A 22920-nucleotide genomic window follows, 5' to 3' on the forward strand; every position below is an offset into this window, starting at 1 on the left:
CATATGGAATTATAGTATCACAATTTTGAAGTAATTTTGCCAAAGTTGTATTATTCTGTTAGCCCATTTATTGCACTTGTCCAAAAAAAAATTAAAGGTTTTGCATACAGAATTATGTTACTATTGTATATTTCATTTTTAAAACAGTGCATTTTAAAGTGTTGATATATGCTCTTTTATATAACAGAGACTCGTTTTCAGAAAATTCAAGTTCTTCTGATTTCGACTGCCCTAGCGTAAACATTACACTAAACTGCAAACTAATTCAAATGACTGGCGCAATTTGTAGTTCCGCCCGATGAAGGGAGGGCTGGTAAAAAATTGATTGAAAATGTTAGGTATGGTCTGTGGAAACAGTATCGATACGCCTTATAACGTGACTTGAAAACTCTGCTTGCTCTTGCCTTGAGACAAATTTAAACTAATTAAGCTCCACGGATGATTTTTGTTATTAGCATGATTAACGACGAAACTGTACATCTTCCACGTTTCCCTTTTAAAATAAACAAACAAACGAACGAAACACGAAAAAAACAAAAACAAAGAAAAAACACAGAAAAGCAAAAAAACAAAAACAAAAAAAAAGCGAAGCGAAGCCAATTTGTGCTCAACCCTATATATATATTTTTCTATTGTACTTATCTTGGTCATTCTATTTGTACGAGAAGAGTTGTACAATTTTTTATCGATACAAAATATGCGAGGATTGCAATAAATATGTACAACACTTTTTTGGTGTACATCATTCAAAGGGAGCTAGCTATAAATTAAAATTACAATTAATGACAATAAAACAAGAATCTGGAATATCGTTCTAATGATTAAAGAAAATCCATCGCGATTGCTCAGAGGATAACTTGTTAAATTTGACTTATGTCAGTTTTCCCGATCTCCAGTTCTGCTATCTAAGGACTCAGCTCACTGACTTGGACGCAGTGTTACGTCTTGCAGCACCTGCTCAAACCTGCCAGTGCATGTTTGTCCGACGGTTACAATTGGCTTATATATATAATTAATTATCAAACAATTTTCTCTGTTATAATGATGAAAGCGAGTCTTGCCAAATAACAGCTCAAGAGAAAGCTACAAACTAATAATATACAAACGCACAAGCAGACATAAAGTTAGAGAAAATCTAGTTGATTCAGGCAGTCCTGTCGATCACTTATTTTTTTTCTTTCCCTTTGTACAGAATTAAAATAATCTTCAGTTTGGTAAACAGTATGATTATACTGATTAACAAGAGAATAGATGGACTTGTGGCAAATGAATTTAAGTCATTTAGGCCATTGTCGATTTTACGTGTATTGCTAAACTTAAACACATGCAAAGAGGACTACCGTGACCGTATGTTGATAACTTTTTTTCATCCCTCCTCTCCTTCCGGTGAATTGCAGTTGCAGGTGTAACTTCATTCTCAAAAATACAAAAACAGGCAAGGACTGGTAAAATATAATGCTATAGTTTTTTTTTTCGAACTTGTTATTCAATTCACTAAAAGCAGCAAAACACAATTATGATGAAAGAACATTTTTTTGACACAGATTTATTAATGCACGTTTGCAAAGTTTGCAATTGGAATTGCACTTAAAAAAATGATCTTAAATCTTTTCGAAGAAACTATTGCTCTGTTGTATTTTCATTTCAGCCGGCTGTCATCTATAAGTTAGTGTCAAAAAGAATATGCTTTTGTACATGTATTCAGTGTTGGCGTAACGAACTGCGCTATCCCCGGGATAGTGATTTATCCTTTGGATCGCGTTACCCACCCTTTGAACTACTGGGGCCTTGAGGTTTTCAGTTGATCGACCAAGAAAACGGATAACTATTCGGCCCGGAGTTGCATGCTGAACACCGTCGATCAATTTGGAGGAAACAAACCCTCTGTACAATGGGACTTAAGCTCGTAAACAATGAAAAATTTGGGAAAATAGCCTAAGTAAAGACCTAACTTTTTTAGATATGATGACATCGTTAACAGCAACGATGGAATCGATTAACAAAACCATACAATAAAAAACTTTACCTGATCACACTGGACACAGAATCGTGTGTTTATTAGACCCTATTACTCGGGCAGTTAGCTTTCTAATCTCGTGTCACTGATAACGTGGGTATTTGGCTCATGTCTATGGCTTTTAGTATCTTTATTTCGTCCACAGCAAATTTCTTCATTCTAACGGAGCTCAGTCTACTTTTCTATTTTTTTCAAAGCATAACTTTTCAACCAATCCCAACTCGCGTATAATCCGAGCTGAGTTATTAGTACAAAATCAAGACTGTGACAGTGTGGTATTACGTTTACGGCACGAAATTTTAGTGCGAAATGCGATAAAGTGTTTAAAGTTTTCAAAAAAGCACTGTTAGTACGGATTATGCAATTTGGCTCTGCAAACTCGAGCTGTAGCTTCTGGAAGAACGAAACATTTGACATATCTACCCATTACAGGCACTTGTTCTCGATTATCACATCTGTGCATATTTTGCAGCTACAGGGCTCATCAGCACTCGCTTTGCAGTGACAAAATCTCTTCTGGAACTTTGCTTCCCTTTTGTAACCACGACCACAACACATAAAGGTGCAATCATCTTCCTTGTGAGTGTTCCGTTGGCACTGTCGACCGCGTGTTCCTGGAATGCTGTATTGATCTTGACGGTAGCAGTAAGACGGGGATTGGCTGAAGTAAACAAGAGACGACTTCTTTGGTTTTTTGCTTTTAGGTCGACCATGGTTCCTCGAGCTCCCAACGGTTCTTAGATAATATGACTTTTTTCTATCTCTTTTTGTGGCAATGACCCTGGTAGCTTTGTAATACTTTGCTTTGATAATACGGCTGATCTTTTGAAGTGGTGGTAAAATAAGTTGACAGGACTTTATTCTTCCTGATGTGCCCACGGTGCATTTGACAAGTCTATTTTCTTTCAATACCTGTTCAAAAAGGAAAAGGGATATTTCACAAAACTGATTGAACCAATTTGCCAGCGGACGCTCATCAGTAAGGAAATCCTCCTGCCCAGGACAATTGCTTTTGTTATTAGATGACTGAGCATGGCATACGTGCAGCTCTTCCGTTTTACTCACTTAGACACAGGTAAGGTTGAAGTTTTCCGGGAGCTGGTGTTTCTATAAACTCGCTTACTATCTTGCAATGGAAAAATAAAACACCAAATAAATGGAAAAATAAAACACCAAGATATATTATGAGCTAAAAAGGGGAAAAATAGTGAATGATTCTCAATCACATAGAAAAGCGATCTAGTGTCATCATGAAACAAGACTGAAAAACATTTCCTACATAACTGGTGAATTAGTTGCATAACTGTGTTTACCTCGAGTCCCACTCTGACATTTTGCTTCATTATTGTATTTATCTCACTGTTGTTGCCTCTTCCGCTCAACATGAACCGCTCAGCTGAGTAAGTTCCAAAACGAATATTTACACTGCAACCTCGCCATTTTAAGGATTGACCATGAAAGGGTCTTTTAGCTCCCTCGCAACTGCATTCCGTTACATCTTTTGATGTACAGGCCTTCGCTATGCTTAACGCTATTGCGGCTGAAAGTAATGCAGTAGTAAAAGCGGCTTCTTTAGTTCCATCTGGGGAGAAAAATAATTTAAATATGCAGACATTAATTCAGCTGAGAGTGTTCTTCGATTTGCTAATGGCCTATTCACACAATCCAAGCATGTCATTTTTGCGATGCTGTGTGAAGAGGCTAGGTTAAATTAGCGTATAAAAGGGATAGACGTCCTTAAGGCGAAACACTCCTGAAGAACCAAACTAATAAAAATTTAGAAACAACAGGCGCTTTCTATTCAATGGAAAAACTCTGGTTTGAATTTCCGGAAATTTCCAGCGACAAATGGGATAGCATTTTCCAGAATTTCCGGGAAAAAAAGAGAACCTCGCGAGGTGTACCCAAATTTTCCGAAATTTCTGCCGGAAATTTTCCTTCCATTTGATTTTCCTCCAGGAATTTCCGGAATTTTCGGTTGAATGGTTCGCTTATCGGAAATTCAACAATTTCAAATTCAGGTAATTTCGGAACAACTTGTCCCCGTTAAGAAATGTTTGAAATATTTGATTGAATAGAAAGCTTCCTACTACAAAGATAACGACAACGACAACAAAACAGAAAGATCTGCCAGCAAATAAATTAGATTATTTGCATCACGAAAATTTTTACGTCGTAGAGAGAAACCTCGTGAAACTAAAAATGATTAGAAAATTCCATTGGCATCACGATTGCCACTAAAACATGACCTGTTTGGCGGGCCTAATTTCGTCTGGAACAGGTTCATTATGTTAAAAAGGCTCATGCGAAATTTCCCAAGAGAAATTGACAAAAGAAAAGCAGCTTAGTTCTTAACGCGACAATAGCCACTTTGTTCAAAGAACTAGCGTAAATAAACAGGGGGACTTCTGGGCCTCCATCTTGGTTTTGTAGCCGTCTCATTGCGAAGTGTGACTGGAAATGTATATGGCAATCGTTGCTAGCATCATGGATTACATTTTGCCTCTTGAGCATGCAACTATTGCGTAGTCATCACGTTAGATATGAATTGACCCCAAACATGTGTTTCTAGTGACATGTGTTTCTAGTGAAAGTTCTTGCTCTTTGGGTGAAAAAGTGATTGAAAGAAATATTGACCTAAAAAAACTTTCAAATATTTGGGTGCAAAAGCCCTAATGAGCTATACCTTCTCTGTAAAATTTCCACCCCTCGAACGAACACACGACCGCAACAAAATGAAGATTTTACCCCATATGCTTTGAAGCTCCTAACGTGATCATTGGCCTGATTATGTGCAATTACTGTTGATTTAAACTAATTTCCCCAGACAGTAAAACTCTGGTCTTTGGGCTATGATCCCAACCTAATTGTATTTGTCAACCTAGCCCTCCTACACAGCCAAAATAACTCCTTAATAACCTTTTAGCTGTCTACAATAACAAACGTTGGAGTTAACAATAACAAGATACTGTTGTTTTCGACAAAACCCACACTGTTTTGATATTGCTGCCTACCCGGTGCTCGCCGTACAAGATTCTTCCGGTCAAGCAAGCTGCAGTTCCATCTATTCCATTGAAATTCTCGTTCGCATTCTTGCAATCCTTTCTCGATTCCTTTCTTTATTGCAGTTTGAAGTCCAGGGACTCTAAGGCAAAGTTTTCTTTGACTAGAAGTGAGTCCTGGAGCTTTCAGACACCATGGATTAATACGAGCTGGCCTCTTTGCTGTGCTGTCGCTGCTGTGAGTAACAACAAAATACGCGTTAATTCGTGACTTCGTCGGGTAGATTCTCCTTTGTTATGCTCCGTTGGCCAACATACTTTCCGTGCCATTATGGAGCCCTGAGCTAAATATGGTTTCCCACCATGAATAAACATAATTCCCGTGATCTTCCATCAGTTGTTCTATTTCCACCCCAATCAAAGGAGGGCTTACGTTTGGAAGGGCACTTAGCTTTTTCACAAATACAATAATAAGCATTTGATTTACCTCGATCAACTTCAGGTTGAAATTAGCTAAATTTAAAGTAAGGGATTGATTCAGGAGCAAAAAGCATTTAAAATGCATTCATATGTTAAGCATGAATTTAACCCCCAGATTGCTAGACTTTTCTGAGTCGAAAAAACATGATTACATTTCTGTCGACGAAATCCTCCTGAATGGACATTCTGCTGTCCGAGTGAGCACGAACTTTGGGTCTGCGGACAAACTGTTTTGCTTTTGAACCTTTAAGAAACATGATTGTCTAGAGTAAATCTTGTAAACACTGACACCATTGAGTTTGGACTAAGTATGTCTTCAAAAAAGTGGCCGTAGCTGTAAATGTGCATTGTTCCCCCTAAGCCAACAAGTTGACCTGGTGATCATGTAATTAACGAGTCGACAAAATCTCAAGTCTCGATAGTGTTTAGGTCAAGCATATATAGATTCTTAAACAAATTATCACTGTCAGTTTCATTATCTTGCCCTTTCTTGTGAATTTCTCGACAGCGTTGACAGATTTGGCTGAATCAATTTTGCCACTCTCGCACTCAAACAACCAATTTCGCTACAACGTGTCTTTTGTGCTGAAAGAACCACTTTCAAAGCAGCTGGTTTCGCTTAAATGGAGACATATCCACAATCATGAGGATTAAAGGCTGAGTCAATCATCCGTATACATGCATGTACTTATTTGTCTGTGATGCTGAGTAACGTCGGCCGTGTTGCCTGAAATGCCATTTTCAAAATTTCACCTAGATAGCTGAGGACAAGGTGTCTCTGTGTTGACAACTAGGCTCTCAAATTAGCACTCCTCGAAAGACGCACATTCCGCTCACTTCTACACTAATTTTGCCACGCAAAGTGAATCAGTTTCGATTAATCTTGACAAGACTTAACCTAATTTACAAAATCCGGAAAGAGACTATTCTTCTTGTGCTTCAATTGGTCCTTGAAGAAAAACGTCTTTGGGTGAATTTTTAATGAAAATCCTAATGGGTGAAAATCTTTTCGGATTTTCACGTCATGAGATACAACTTGCACTCACCCATCATTCTCAAAGCCGAACTGACGACTCACCTCCAAAGCAAAAATACAAACACGATCACCTCCACGAGCAGCTTCATCGTGTTTCTTCCAGCCCTTCACTGTTATGGCTTGCACCTTTGAAGATCGAGAGACACAGGTCGTTTATGGTAATGCTGATCCGTTGCTGCAGCGAGTATCACTAACCTGTCTTGGGAAACAAGAGTCTTATACACAGCTTGACAAAGAGAAAATCTGAATTCCACGACTTTTTAGGGAATGTTTCGAATTCCTGGTCGTATTTTGTCGTGGAATAAGAAAAACGACTTACAATTCTTAACAATACCAAGTTGTCTGAGGTAGTGTTTTCCTCGGAATTAATGATAAGTTGGCTGCAGTTGGCAAAGCCTCCGTTGCTTCTCGGCTGATCCGCATTTGTTTACCCAGACAGGGCTCAAAGAAGATATTGTCTTTTTTCGGATTACATGGCACGGCGAAGAAGGCCCAGTACAAATCTGTTTATTTACCTACAAAGGCAGCCCCTTTACAAAATCGACCCAAGTAAGCTTATACTAGACAGCACTACAGGCGCTAACCTTGCACGGCGAGAAGACACCTTAGAACATTCCTGAAAATACCTTACCCGCTGTTCATTACGGTACTGTTTTTCATGGTTTAAATTTGCTTTCCTACTTTTAACCACATTAACCATGTTAAGAATCCTATCGAGTTTTCGTAGTTTTCACAATTTGCTTAAAATGATACTTTGTTAAAGACCGTTAAACTCGAAAAACATCCGTGATAAATGACTTTAATATCAACCAACACGGAAAGGTTGTAATGGTGCCCCCTGCCCCCCCCCCTCCCCCCCCCTCACCCTCCCGAAAAGAAAAAAAACGGGTCACCTCTTCTGAAAAAAAATCACGAGGAAACAAGTGTACTGATAAAGTTTAAGTCACTTAATTTGCTTGAAGTTAGGTCTCACTAAGTAAAATATTAAACCGCTTTTAGAATTTTTATCCAGGGGCGAATAGCTTAGAAAGACCTTTGCTTAGAAAGACCCTCGCTTAGCTGCATATGTCAGAAGAGATTATTCTTGTGTTTCTCTTGGGAACGTAATCAAAGACGTTTATAAATAATGAATAATGATTGCAACACATCGAATACGTGATGTTTGATGTTTTTTTATTGTGTGCTAATCCCTTCTTTCGTTATAACTATATATTATGTATGACCTGTCTAAGCTGCAATGGCTACCGAGAATTGAATGAAACAATGTTTATATCCTGGTTTTATGTTACTTTTATGATGAATCGAAGGCGACGACAAGTCATGCGGAAGATCACGGATGCACGGCTTTTCATTCAGTAGAGATTTGATTAATTTGTTTCTGTCGTTGTCGACATTGTTTAATATTGTTATTGTAGTCGCAATCTTGCTGTTTCACGTTGCATTTTCACGATGACAGTCTTTCGTATATAATGTAAAATAAAGTAAATACAGGTCGTATAAATTTAATTTCATAATTAAGTAAAAAAAAAATTGGAATATGGATTTGCGCAGAAGGATCAAGCTAAAATAAAAGGAGGTGGCTAATGGTAAACAGTCTACATCAGGACCTTGGTTTTCATCGCACACATTTTAAGACTGCCGTATTTAGGGCGTCAATTCAATCAGCAGATTTTCGATCCGTTTCGGGTCAGTGTATTAGACTACAATGCAAGCCAAATAAGCATGCTAATCAATAGTTCTAAAGTTTTAGATAATGTAAAGGCCGAGTATTGTTTCTCAGTTTTATTTGATGAAGTCATAGCAAATAGTTTTTGTACGATTTCTAGCACAGTAAACATAAAATCAAAGAATTGAATCTCCTAACTAAGTCTTTGCTCCGCTTCGGTTTGAGACATTTCATGAGCGCGGGCTTTTTAATCAAATCACATTAATATTAAATTGCTATTATTTATCTAGTGCGTTTTCAGTTTTAAAAAATGACTCTGACAGGCGTAATACGTCTTATCTCTCTGCGTCTACACGTAGTGGTGAGAAAAAAATTGGAAACATCAGCTGCTTCGACAAGCATCTTTTCTGTTATCAAAATTCTCGATGTCGAATTCTACAGTCGCTAAAAAAACAAGATTAAACCTAAATGTCCAGTACTCAGGCTCCTAACAATGCTAAATAAATATAGTTTTAAAGCTTTTTGCTAACTTGGGTTTCCTAGATTATTCAGCTTACCCATCAGGTATATCAGCTGTACACAGTGCCAACATTGAAAACAACTTGGAGAAGGCGTGCCGGCTGACAAGACGAACTGCTATGACGTCAGAAACTACAGTCCGAGGCTACTCAGTGCTGCTGTGAGCGCCCATTCACCGTGGTAAGACTAAACCCTCTGATCTAAGCGGCTGTAACCTCATTTTCGCATTTGAACAACCTTCTCAGTTCCGTTCGAACATCCTTCTTGAGTAGGGCGTACACAAGAAAATTAACAGCGCAGTTTACATGAACCATAAGTATGGAAGCGATACTTAAATTTAAAGATGGAGAACATAGTTTGAAATTTGAACAGAGGGATACATATATGTTAATAAAATAGCAAGCTACAAACAGTGATATGATTGCCCCTAGAATTTTAGCAGAGAGACGTTCTTGCTCGTTTCTGTAAGCTATGCGAGAGGACGTGTTGAACGATAACTGCGCTCTTAGAGATGCTACGTGTCGAGAATGCCTCCGAATGATTATCAAAATCTTTACGTAAATCACCAAGAGCAGAAGGCAAGAGAACACTCCAAACCATAAATCTATTACGACTCCATAATAGGTATCCACTTTGGCCTTTAAATCATCATCATACAGCCATGAAAGGCGAATGGATGTAGCGAGCAGTGATGTGATCCATGGTAAAGATATCACGATTAGCGTTCGCTTGGTTGTCATACGAGTTATATACTCAAAAGGGCACACGATGGCATTATAGCGGTCGTAGGTCATTGCCCACAAGTTTAAAGTCGATGCGTACAACAAGAAGTTGTAGAAGAAAAGTTCAAGGCGCCAGTCGCACCTCGCCCAGTAGGAGCAGGTTAATCCAGTTGGTGTGATTGCGAGCCCAACACAAAAGTCTGATACGGCGAGAGATAACACAAACCAGTTACAAGTCACTTGAAGACTCTTCCTTGCCGTTATTAAGAAAATAACAAATCCATTGCCCAAAACGGTGACGACGGAGATAATTATCCTTAAAGACCAGTACCATGTTATCTGGGGTTCAAGTGAAAAGTGTTTTTGTAATGGTTGGCTCCTTATTGCCGTAGTGTTATTCATCGCACTTGAAATTGTTATCAGTGTTCATGCAAGCAACTTTCAGATTCAGTTCTCCCGTTGCTTATTCTTCTTCTTTTGTGCCGTTTCCTTTTTGCTTGAAAGCAGTTATATTATGATAGAGCCTCCACCAAAATATATGAAGGCCAACATGAAATATCGATTCTTTTAAGAGAGTCCATTCACAAAGTAGCGGGACACGGAAAAACTGAATTCAACAGAATACACACCACTCAGCCCTCGTCTTTTTCTATCCTATTTTTAACTGAGCAAGTTTTCAACACCGTCAATTGTTCCAGCGTCTGTCTGGTTCAAGCCTTCCACAGATAATCTTATATCGAGCAATAAATGACAATTTTCGTGAGTAAATAATACCGACGACACATTCAAACTATTGTGCAAGCTTGTTAAAGCATCAATTTAACTTACCTGTTTTGAGTATCGTGTCCACCCCAAAAAAGCGAGTAATCTCCCCGAGTAGGCATGAAAAGGATCAGAATGGCGCGCAGTATTTTTTCCAATTAAACTCGTCGACAATAGGTTGCATTAAAGAACAATTTACTGCGAAGTTCCTCTTCTGAAATAAGATTGTGGTAATTTGCATGAAGACGAGCAGAGTAATAAGACACTGAACTAAAATGTTTACTTTTTGTATAAATTGCGTCTATGAACAAAAAGCTAATTAAAGAGTAAAAAATATTAATTGTAAAAAAAAAAATAAAATAAAAATAATAATAATAATAATAAAGAAAAACTCAGAACGACGACGACAACAGCATAAAAACTGAAATGCTTTCCAGGTTACAATGGGAGGCAACAGTTGCTACTTAGCATGCTTTTGAATCGTACACAGGCTAAAGGAAAAAAAAAACGACTTACTATTTCTCAAATGCTGAAGAAGTGGAGACTGTTTTGCAGCATTTGTTTGCTTTATGAAGAAGGAGTCATGAGGGGGCCCAAAACACTTAGCAAATATGATATATTATTATGCTTCTTTCCGTCATTTAGACGTCAGCCTTTTCCAATGTCAGTAAATTCGACATGACGAATTAAAATTGATGTTTATATTTATTTTAGAAAGCTTAAAATAAAAAGGTAATAAAATGAAAGCAAGGCACTAAGTACAATAGAAAAAATACACTAAACCTGTCGAAGTCGTTACATTGAATTATCAAACCTAAATCGTCTTCGCCTAAATGTTATTATGGTCATATACTGTTTAATAATATCCTATAGATAAAGATTTTATACCCCTCATTACCTGCTTTATTCCAACGAAGTCTCACATAATTACTGGGAGGGCAACTTTTATGTTGATAACTTCATGGAGTTTATGGCTGGTGTCAAGTTCACAGGCGACAAATGACGATTAGGGATCGAATATGAAAAGTCTAAATTGCTTTATTGCTTTCTTCCTTAATTAATCATTTCCAGTGGTTAATTTTATTTACAATTATTATTTGGTATTATTCCACTCCTTATAATTATTATTATTATTATTATTTTTATTATTATTATTATTATCATCATTATTATTATTATATGACGGAGAAAATTACTTCATTGTGCATTGACTGATGAGAGCAGTTCAATTTATCGTTAATTTATAATTTCGCGTTAGCCCAAATTATTGCAAGCGCGTTTGTAACTTTCTCATTCAGATAATAAATGAGTAATCGTATGAAAACTCTAAGAATTAAGGATTTACACTACCCGTGATATTTGAAAACTCTTTCAAATTGCACTCGCTTTAAGGCTCGTGCAGTTGTGGGAGAACTTCAAAAAATCGGCTCGTGGTGTAAGTCCGGAATTGCTCTCCCATACATACGATAGCCCACACTAATTTTTGAACGTACTGTAGAATTTTTTTCCGGTAAAAAATAAATTATTGTTCTTGCTGTAATTTTAGTAACAATAATAACAAAAGCAATAACAACATAACAGACACGAAAGCCTTCATACCAGTCTTCCAGTCTGCCTGATGGAGTGAGAAGTGCGCAAACAACAAGAGCACTAATGTCAACAACAACAACAACAAAACAAACGGGCGAAATAAAAAAACAAACAAACAAAAAAGACCTGAATGGGGTAGCAACGCTGTTTGATTTTTCCTCGTATATGTTTCTTTGTACATTGATAATATCAGCAGATCATCCAGGGAAAACTCCAGTATTGTGACTTACGTTGATTGTGGTTGTTTTTATAAATGCAAATAAAACAATTTCCGTGAAAATAATTGAGTCTGTTACAAGTACTCCTTATTTATATCTGTTTTGCCTATTTTGCATTTTTTTTCAAGATGTTCTGCTTTCGATTATTCCCATACCGCTTCAGTTGTGTGTTTTAGGTGCCGCACGGTTTGATTACATGTTAACATGAATACTTAAAGCATGTCTTGTTCGGCATGTTTTAAGCGAATCAAAAAATAGTAATATATAACGTTAACCGGATCAGAAGGTGGCTAAAGCGGCCAATCAGTCTTTATTCTTCAGGTCAAAGAAACATTAATTAAAATTTAATGAAAGCAATTTTGTATTTAACGGAAAAAAGCTTTTGGTTTGTTCCCTTTCCGTTCAAATAGTCTTGACAGCTAAAAATGTGTAAAGTGCTACGTTTAATTTAACTGAATATGCTTCACTGCAGGCAGCTGTCTGGAGTAATAACAACATGTTTACTGCATGCTGGATTATTATATTTCTGGCTAATATTCTTCACGCTGAATATTTGTAAAAAATAGTCAAAAAGCCAAAGTTCATTCTTGGACTGGATAGACTGTCAGTTGCAGGTGAGTGAATAAGAGAGATTGTCAAGACTAGTGCTGCTTTAGAAAGTCCTTACCGGTCGATAGCAGTCTACTCATGTATTCAGTATTGTCTTCGATAACAAAAACCGATTTTGACAAGTAAGTATAATGATATGGCTTCCCGGAACGATCCTGTTATTATCGAAACCCTTTGTTCGACTTCATTAATAGGTTTGGCTGAAGTAAAAAAAAAAAAAAAAATACACAACGACATGGAACTTTTGCCAAACATTTATGTTTTCCTCATTTGGATATGAGTTAGTCTTTCGCCGCCCTTTTGAGGCCGGTTTATCTCCAGGTGAATTGTGGATATTCCAATCATTCAATTTTCCTTTAAGACCCTAAGGTGTTATTTCTTAGCTTCATTTTCCAGAGGTTCCATCACCTAGCGACAAAACAGAGAAGTTGAAATAAAAAGATTGTTTACTTTTCTCGATCGCCGTCAGTTAAAATAGGATTAAAATGCACAGAGGTTCACCGGAGGCCGCAAAAATGTGCAAAAAATGCGAAAATGTGATTTATGCCTTTTAAATAGTACAGTGTATCTGAATTTGCAGGTTATTCCTATGAATGGGGAAAGGAAACCTTTATTTATATTTATACAACGATTGAAGGCAAAAATAAAATACGAGTCTTAAGTTCAAACATCGGCTAGTCAGGTACAGCTGAAGTAACGTAGCAAAATAAAAAAGCAAACAGTTACAAACAGATGTCTTGCAAAAGAATAAGAAAGGAAATTGTAATTTTAGAGTGACAGTTGCTTGTCAGGTGAATCAAACGTATCATGGCGAGACTTTCAATTTTTCTAAATGTTTTATTTCATTTTATTTTGTAAGAAACAGTTTGTTAGTTTGTAACTGATATAACATTAAACGCATTTGTTCGTTCACATGAAATTTGCTTTAGGGAAATTTCAATTATTAGTATTTACTGGGAACCAAAATGGTTCCCGGTACCAGTTTCCGAGAACAAATGATATCAAGAGAAGTGTCCTTTCAAAGGATCTGGTTGTTGCCTTCCGTGACCGTGACCCAGGGGGAACTCCCATATAAAAAGGACGGGGGGTGCTCGTCGTATCTTTCAGGGGTTAAGAGGCCCTGCACCTAAGAAACGACCGATGATTTCCGGCTAAAAAATAAAATCGGCCTATTTTTATCTCCCAAGTAGAGGTTACCGAATACTATTTAAAAATGAATTTCTTTTGTTTCAGTTCCGCTTTAAACCAAAAATATCGAGCCGCAAAGTTTTTCCGTCTGAAAGCAGCAAAATCAGGCCGAAAATAAGCCCCCGCAAAAAACTGTTTAGAAATTACTATCGCAACGCAAAATAATGAGAAAACTACACAGTGTTGAAGAAAAAGGCCTTTTAATGCAATATCATTCGATAAACATCAAAAAACTGCCGAAGCGATTAACAAATAAAGTTTCAAATATTGCATACTAAATTAGATGGAGCGTTGGAGCTGATTTTAAAATAATTATTTCTCAAAAGTTCAACGTTTTTGAAAGCAATCACAGTGATGAATGAGACATTGGAGGGATACAAATCACGTTTCTGGAAAAACATTTTTCGGCCAAAGTATATTGACCTTGTACAAAGCGTTCAAAGTTACCGTTTTTACCGTTATCCTGCTACTTCGGCGAAACACTTCTCTTTTGCCAATACGGCCATGGATAGCATGTTAAACGCCACTTTAAACCTTGCTAGGCATTCAAAGACCGTCCTAAGTAGAAGGAAGTAGAATTAAAAGAGAAAGGAAGATGAAAAATACACAGAAAAAGAAAATAACTCGAAATTACCATCTGCTAACGAAAGTTGAATCTGGAAAATGTCGTCGCGTGACAGCGGCCATTGACGTCATTTGTATCAATAGCGGTGGAATCCAAACGAATGCACAAATAGGAAAACAATTTTTCCCGGCCAGAAAACGTTTAGTGGAACAATGTTATGTTATTTTTCACAAATGATGATCACTCAAAAAGAAAAACTTCCCCAACCGCCACACCGTTTTGGCCGCAGCGTGATCTGAGTTATGGGTCACGACTTGATCTCTAGCCGCTGACCGCCCGAAGGACATTGCAGACTCGTTTTCCCACGCTCTTGCGACCTTTACGTGACAAATGACGTCATTGGCCGCTGTCACGCGACGACATTTTCCAGATTCAACTTTCGTTAGCAGATGGTAATTTCGAGTTATTTTCTTTTTCTGCGTATTTTTCATCTTCCTTTCTCTTTCAATTCTACATCCTTCTACTCAGGATAGTCTCTGAATGCCTAGCAAGGTTTACAGTGGCGTTTACCACGCTATCCACGGCCGTATTGGCAAAAGAGAAGCGTTTCGCCGAAGTAGCAGGATAACGGTAAACACGGTAACTTTGAACGCTTTGTACAAGGTCAATATACTTTGGCCGAAAAATGTTTTTCCAGAAACGTGATTTGTATCCCTCCAATGTCTCATTCATCACTGTGATTGCTTTCAAAAACGTTGAACTTTTGAGAAATAATTATTTTAAAATCAGCTCCAACGCTCCATCTAATTTAGTATGCAATATTTGAAACTTTATTTGTTAATCGCTTCGGCAGTTTTTTGATGTTTATCGAATGATATTGCATTAAAAGGCCTTTTTCTTCAACACTGTGTAGTTTTCTCATTATTTTGCGTTGCGATAGTAATTTCTAAACAGTTTTTTGCGGGGGCTTATTTTCGGCCTGATTTTGCTGCTTTCAGACGGAAAAACTTTGCGGCTCGATATTTTTGGTTTAAAGCGAAACTGAAACAAAAGAAATTCATTTTTAAATAGTATTCGGTAACCTCTACTTGGGAGATAAAAATAGGCCGATTTTATTTTTTAGCCGGAAATCATCGGTCGTTTCTTAGGTGCAGGGCCTCTTAAAAAAGCGGTTTTAGTACCTCTTAGGGTGTTCAGCCTCAAAAGCTCCTCAGCGGAAGCTTTCGCGGTACCTTTTAGGGTATTGAGCCGAAAAAATATGGCAGGAGATAATGTTTTGCTTTAGAATTGGTATCTCTTAGGGTTAAAAAAAATTTCAAGCCACGCCCACAAAACAGGATCTTGGTACCTCTAGGGTTTTTTTTTCCAGAATTTCCGACGAGCACCCTCGTCCTTTTATGTAAGAGTTTCCCCCGGGGAACGTGATCATAGTTAGTGGAGGGAAAGGGTTAGGAAGGCCGATAAACACAAAAGAAGCAAACAAACAGGCTAAGATTTATGTTGAAAGGGCCTTGACACTAGCTCATCTTTTGTTTTATGCTCACTGACTTTATACTAACTCACTCACTCACTCACTCACTCACTCACTCGCTTTATATGAATTACATACAGTCGAACCTCCCGTAAGCGACTATTCAAAATGTCAAGCCTAGTGGTCGCTTACGCGAGCTTAGAACATCTTGAGTCAAAATTTTGCCTTATTAACATATGTTAACTGCAGAGACCTACCCGATGTTTTAAACGTTTTATTCTGGTGAAAAGTCAATTTCGAGAAAAGATCCGGTACTTCCCGTTGAGAACTTTTCGTCTTTTGTACGACCCAGGAATGAGATAATATTACAACACCTTATTTTTCAATTTCCGCTCTATTATCTGTCAAGTGGTCGCTTACGGGAGTTTGAAAACAAAAGAAAATTTCAAACTGTTAGCTCTAAAAGTGGTCGCGGTAACTTACGAGACGTTGTCGCTTACAAGAGGTTCCAAATATATTGATTTCCATTTTGAGTGGGAAACTTTTGGTATTTTGAAAAAGTGGTCGCTGAGGAGAGGTGGTCACTTACGAATGGTGGTCGCAACCGGAGGATCGACTGTTATCGCAGTGCTTGTATTGGTTAGTTTTATAAGCACACATAACCAACTTTTGTATTTTGCTAGGTTTAGGGCAGGGCCAGCCCCCAAAATAGCAAACAAAAGCATACAACAAAGAACTTTGCCAGGTTTCCTAACCATTTCACTCTATTAACTATGGCGTGATGTAATGTTCATATCTTCTCATGGCTATCTAGCTCGTTATTACTGAATATCATAAAACATTGTTTAGCTTTTTCTTGCCTACTGAGTTCTAGACTCAAAAGCTCTAGGAATCCCTTATTCCTCTTTCCAACTACATTTATAAACTTTTTATTTCGCTGGTGGTCACTTAGGAGGGAACCTGAAGGCATCGATGAATAGCCTACACGAGAGGGATGCTTATTGGTATTGGGTCCTGGTCGTCTCCATTGGAGTTACAACAGTCTGCGGAAACACGGTCGTTATATATCTAATCTTGACAAGGAGAACTCTTCACGTCAGCGCTAACTGGTTTATTGTCTCACTATCATTAGCAGATTTACTTGTCGGGCTCGTGGTAATACCTACATACATTTTTCATACGTTCTGGGTACAGTTAAACCTTCTTGCACTTTTGACATTCTACAATCTTATTTTGTATGTGTCAGTTGGCAATTTATGTGTTATGACTGGAGATAGATATCTTGCCATCACGAGACCATTGAAATACGGCTCTTTGATGACTCGTTCAAAGGTCCTGGTTATGATATTGACCGCTTGGACAATACCTACAGGTATTTCACTTTTACCTTTGTTGTGGCAAACGTCAGGTACCAACAAAGAAAGAGACATAGTACACAGAGTATACGGTGGATTGACGGTGATCTGCTTCGAAATAATACCGTGCTTTCTGATGCTTTTAGTGTACTCTCACTTATACTTTATAACTCGAGCTCATTCTCGAAGAATCGCTGCACTGGAAAGTGTTAAAGAACGCTACAGCGGCCGTAACTTTACAAAGACAAGAAGACAAAGAAACAGGGAGAGATCCAGTCTCAAAGTGTTCGCATCAGTTGCACTCTTGTTTGTCTTCTGTTGGCTACTTTCAGCTTATCGTGGATTCTGTGATGTGTTCAGCCTGTGCTCTGTGACCAGAGAATTTGTTCAAGTTTCCAGAATCCTAATTTTCCTAAATTCTGCCGTTAATGTCGTAGTGTATTCACTGCTGAAGAGAGATATAAGGGCGGAGTTTAAACGTTTCCTGAGATGCCGGACACGTCAAGAATCACTTGACTTTAATTTAGCCGTTCGAGTGCGGGAGACATAAGCGGCGAATCGTTCGATTGATATTGAAACAGAAACACCAAAAGGCGGTCTTCCAGAGCTTGGACACAATACGAATTAGAGGTGGACCATTTGACTTTGAGGGAGGGGGTGAGGGATATTGAGAAAAAATATTTTGCAAGCATACTTGCACCAAAAACATTTATGCACACGACCACTGCTGAAATTCACGCACGTTTCGTGATCCGAAGAAAAGTATGTCATAAATAGTAATAAGAAGAAGAAGAAGAAGAAGAAGAAGAAGATGAACAAGAAGAACAAGAAGAACAAGAAGAACAAGAAGAACAAGAAGTGTAATATATTCGTAACCGGAAGTTGTGTTAAGCTGTTGTATTACCCAAGATGCTTAGAGAATAAAGTTGTTGTGTTGAGCAAGCCTAGTCAACTTGTGTTGTTATGTCACCGAGCCATACTTTTGCTAGTATGTTTCATTTTGGCGACAAGGATGGGATCCTCTACATGCACGAAGACGCATGAGAAATCCAGTGAAGTTTTGATTTTCTCTGTGTGAGGAAAAAGGTTTGTTTTCGACCGAGGCAACTTGATCAAAGTTTGAGCACGTGCTATCAAAATGGCGGGAATTGGATTGTTTGGTCGTGTCGGCGAGTTCAGCCCTGAGCGAGAGACTTTTCGTTCCTATGTGGAAAGAATGGAAATGTTCTTCATGGCAAATAATATCATAGAAGAAACAGGCGAGGGTAAAGAGGAAGCCAATCTCGCAGTTGCAAATAGAAAACGTGCTATCTTTCTGACTGAGATTGGACCCGAAGCATATTCTACCCTGAGCAATCTGCTGGCACCAGTGAAACCAAAAGACACTCCTTTTGCGGACATTGTCAAAGCATTGGAGAAACATTACAATCCAGCGCCATTGGAGATAGCAGAGAGTTTTCATTTTGGAACTCGCTATCAAAAACAAGACGAATCCATCAGTGACTTTATTGTGGCCTTGAAGAAGTTATCGATTCATTGTAACTATGGAGAGTTTCTCAACCGAGCTCTGAGAGACCGTTTTGTGTGCGGATTGAACAATCCCAAAATACAGAATAAACTTTTGAACACCGAGGATCTTTCTTTTGAGAAAGCGTGCCAGATTGCAAAGTCAATGGAAATGGCAGAGAAGAACACCCAAGAATTCCGTCCTGTCAGTGCAAGTGATGACAGCCAAGGCATAGTAAATAAACTGTAAACTGTAAACACTAAGGAACCCTCATGTTACCGGTGTGGTGGTAAGCATGCTGCACCTAAGTGTAAATTTAAGTCAGCAAAATGCTACAAATGTAGCAAAGTAGGTCACCTTGCATCAGTTTGTCGCAGTAAAGATGTTGAGTCTGGCATGAAAACAAAACAACCAGGAGCTAAAGGTACTGTTCATAGTGTCTTAGAATCAAACACAGAAGGTTGTGATGATAATGATGAGTTAGGTATTTATTCCATGTATGCAGTTGGTACAGATAATCCTACCAACAAAAGTTATACTGTAGAAATGACCATAAATGGTTCACCATGTGCAATGGAAGTAGACACTGCAGCTGATTACTCAATAATGAGTAAGAGCACACATTCTCAGAAATTCAGTAATTTTCCACTTTGTCCGTCAAAAGTTGAATTGAAAACCTATACGGGTGAAACCCTTACAGTGTGTGGTGAAATGCTGTGTGATGTAGTGTACAAGGGCCATGAATATACATTGCCAATTATTGTAGCTGATTATGAGAAGAAACCTACTTTGCTGGGAAGAAATTGGTTAAACCAGATAAGGCTTGAGTGGGGTGAAATATTTAGTTTAACAAGATCCGAGTTGGAAAGTGCCAAAAGTCAACTTGATGGATTACTAGTTAAACACAGTGAGTTGTTCAAAGATAGCTATGAGGGCATGAAAGGGTTGGAAGCACACATCACCATGAAAGATGGTGCAAAGCCCATATTTATTAAGCCACGTAGAGTTCCATATGCACTAAAAGATGAAGTCGAAAAGGAGTTGGATAAGTTAGAGAAAAATGGGGTAATCGTTAAAACTGACAGATCAGACTGGGCAAGCCCAATAGTAGTTGTGCCAAAGGCTGACAAATCGGTTAGAATTTGTGGGGACTACAAAGTAACCATCAACTCAGCTGTTGAAGATGAGCAGTATCCCCTTCCCACCCAACAGGACTTGTATGCTGCCCTCTCGGGATCAAAATTTTTCAGCAAACTTGATTTGTCGCATGCGTATGCTCAGCTAAGTGTTGATAAAGCAAGTCGTGAGTACCTGACAATTAGCACACACAAGGGACTCTATTCCTACACCAAATTACCATATGGGGTTAAATCAGCACCTAAAATATTCCAAGCTAAAATGGATATGATTTTGCAAGGAGTAGAAAAATGTGTGTGTAAGCAGGATGACATTCTTATTGGTGGTGTCAGTTGGCAGGAGAATATCAAAATCCTGGCTGAGGTATTGGAGAGGTTGCATAAATATAACCTGCATTTGAAGATGGCAAAGTGTGAATTTCTGAAGAGGGAAGTTGTCTATTTGGGTTTGAAGATAGATGCTGAAGGTTTGCATCCAGTTGAGGAAAAAGTGGCTGCCGTAAAAAGGGCACCAGTACCACAAAACGTCAGTGAGTTGAGATCTTTTTTGGGCATGGTCCAGTACTATCACTCATTTCTTCCAGGTTTAGCAACCACACTAGCACCATTACATGAGCTCCTCAAAAAGGGTGTCCAGTGGACATGGACAACAGAGTGTCAGCAAGCATACGACGCTTGTAAACAAGGTCTCACCAGTGATGCACTGTTGGTGCATTATGATGGGGACCGTGAACTGAGACTTGCTTGTGATGCGTCCAGCTATGGAATTGGAGCAGTTATTAGCCATGTGATGGATGATGGCCAGGAGAGGCCAATAGCCTATGCCTCTCGGACACTGAGTTCAAGTGAAAAGAACTATGCACAAATTGAGCGTGAAGCATTATCAATTGTTTTTGGTGTAAAAAAATTTCACCAGTTTTTGTATGGGCGTAAATTTACCCTGATCACTGATCACAAACCATTGTTGGCAATTTTCAATCCAAAATCCGCTATCCCCACACTAGCAGCAGCTCGAATGCAGAGGTGGGCTCTAGTACTTTCGGCGTATGACTATGAGATTGAATACAAAAGATCTGAAGACCATGCCAACTGTGATGCTCTCTCAAGGCTACCACATGAGGACTCCACAGTGGGAAGTGAGGGTGTGGTCTACAGTGTGAGGGTAATTGATGATGATTTTCCAATCACTGCAGAAGATATCGGAAAGGCAACCCTTGTAGATCCTGTACTTGGTAAGGTACATCAATTTGTGATGTCAGGTTGGCCAGAAGGGTGTCCTGATGAGACCCTCAAACCCTATCATAATAGAAGAAATGAGCTGTCCTGTGAACAGGACTGTGTCCTTTGGGGCTCTAGGGTGATTATTCCACCAATCTTTAGAGCCAAAATGCTGGGGCAGTTGCATTGGGAACACCCTGGTATATGTGGTATGAAAGCAATTGCTCGTACATGCATGTGGTGGCCAAAAATGGATCAGGAAATCGAGGAAGCAGTGAGAGTATGTACAGTATGCCAAAATGTTAGAAATGCCCCACCCAGTGCACCCCTGATCCCATGGAAGTGGCCAACTAGACCATTTCAACGGATCCATATTGATTTCTGTCAGAAGGGTAATGATTACTTCCTTGTAGTAATCGATAGCCACTCAAAGTGGATTGAAGTGAAACATATGAGCTCTACAACTACTGAACGGACTATTGATGAGCTCCGTTTAATTTTTGCTACTCATGGTTTACCTGAAGAGGTGGTGTCTGACAACGGACCACAGTTTACGTCCATTGAATTTACCGAATTCATGCGCAAAAACGGCATCAAGCACACGTTGGTTCCACCCTATCACCCTCAATCTAATGGGGCAGCGGAGATGTCTGTGAGAGTTGTTAAGGATGCTTTAGTTAAACAGGTGCTTGAGGGTAAAAAGGGCATCTCTATGAAGCACAGACTTGCTAATTTTCTATTTCGGTATCGCACAACCCCTCACAGTACAACCGGTGTGACTCCCGCTGAGTTGATGGTGAAGCGTTGCCTAAGAACAAGATTAAGTCTGATTAAGCCTAATCTGGCACAAGTTGTAGAGAATAAGCAAGAGAAACAGAAAATGTATAAGGATTTGAAATGTAAGAGGGAAAGATCCTTTGTAAGAAATGACAGGGTGCGGGTACGAAACTTGAGGGCCAATTCTAAGACTGATAAGTGGATTCCAGGCACTATAACTAAAGTTTGTGGGCCCAGAACCTATGTAGTTAGGACAGGACACAAAACCAGATATGTGCACACTGATCACATGATAAGAGCATATGATAATGTACCAGATGATGTCAGTGAGCCAGATGTCGTGGTGCCTGAATCAAGTGGTCAGAAAATAAATGATGATAATGTGAATCCTCTCGATAGTACTTCTGAACCACATGTAGATCTGCCTGAAAACGAGGATACTGTTGTATCTCCTTTAGTTGTAAGTAGTCCACCTACAGTTTTGCGAAGATCTCAAAGGATTAGAAAACCAGTTGTTAAACTTAACCTGTAACTGTAGGTTATCACTATGTCTTGAGTATAAGTGCATCCTGAAAATCTGGGGAAAAGCAGTGTAATATATTCGTAACCGGAAGTTGTGTTAAGCTGTTGTATTACCCAAGATGCTTAGAGAATAAAGTTGTTGTGTTGAGCAAGCCTAGTCAACTTGTGTTGTTATGTCACCGAGCCATACTTTTGCTAGTATGTTTCAAGAAGCACAACAAGAACAAGAAGAACAAGAAGAACAAGGACAAGAAAACGAAAAAGAAGAAGAAGAAAAATTGAGGAAAATAAAAATATCATGAGATCCTAAAATACTAATTCACAAGTTCATGCCATCATCGACTTTCTAAAATTAGTGGACACACACCCGGTTAGCGTTTAATAATAATAATAATAATAATAATAATAATAACCTGCTGACGCTACGAACAGGAACCCTACACCTGTTACTACAGTGACTATACCTTACATTAAGGGCACTTCTGAGACCATCTCACGGATCCTACAGCCCTACAACATTCGTGTAGCCCACAAACCTACAACTACGTTACGACACTTAC

At 38.7% G+C, this 22920-nt stretch overlaps 3 protein-coding genes across 5 annotated transcripts; 1 reads left to right on the plus strand and 2 right to left on the minus strand.

The window, feature by feature from the left end:
• Positions 1 to 1545: 1545 nt before the first annotated feature.
• LOC145478863 (protein Wnt-7b-like) lies at positions 1546 to 11127 on the minus strand. Of its 3 annotated transcripts, none has more exons than XM_081457047.1 (5): positions 10271 to 11127; positions 6578 to 6734; positions 5032 to 5255; positions 3331 to 3599; positions 1546 to 2929 (listed from the first exon to the last, which is right to left on the minus strand). In XM_081457047.1, the coding sequence occupies exons 2-5, from the start codon at positions 6622 to 6624 to the stop codon at positions 2444 to 2446; spliced, it is 1026 nt and encodes a 341-aa protein (XP_081313173.1). In that variant the 5' UTR covers positions 6625 to 6734; positions 10271 to 11127; the 3' UTR covers positions 1546 to 2443. The 3 variants fall into 3 exon arrangements, with proteins under 3 accessions (XP_081313173.1, XP_081313174.1, XP_081313172.1); XM_081457048.1 differs by lacking the exon at positions 10271 to 11127 and adding an exon at positions 6855 to 7014 and having other exon boundaries at positions 6578 to 6730; XM_081457046.1 differs by lacking the exon at positions 10271 to 11127 and having other exon boundaries at positions 6578 to 7014.
• Positions 7396 to 10276, minus strand: LOC145478865 (octopamine receptor beta-2R-like). Its single transcript, XM_081457049.1, has one exon. The coding sequence runs from the start codon at positions 9842 to 9844 to the stop codon at positions 8921 to 8923; it is 924 nt and encodes a 307-aa protein (XP_081313175.1). The 5' UTR covers positions 9845 to 10276; the 3' UTR covers positions 7396 to 8920.
• Positions 11128 to 16608: 5481 nt separating the features above from the next.
• LOC145478890 (putative G-protein coupled receptor No18) lies at positions 16609 to 17750 on the plus strand. The gene has a single exon (XM_081457081.1). The coding sequence runs from the start codon at positions 16818 to 16820 to the stop codon at positions 17748 to 17750; it is 933 nt and encodes a 310-aa protein (XP_081313207.1). The 5' UTR covers positions 16609 to 16817.
• The last annotated feature ends 5170 nt before the right edge of the window (positions 17751 to 22920 follow it).

The sequence above is a fragment of the Orbicella franksi genome, chromosome 2 (assembly GCF_964199315.1).
Source record: "Orbicella franksi chromosome 2, jaOrbFran1.1, whole genome shotgun sequence".
NCBI lineage: Eukaryota > Metazoa > Cnidaria > Anthozoa > Scleractinia > Merulinidae > Orbicella > Orbicella franksi.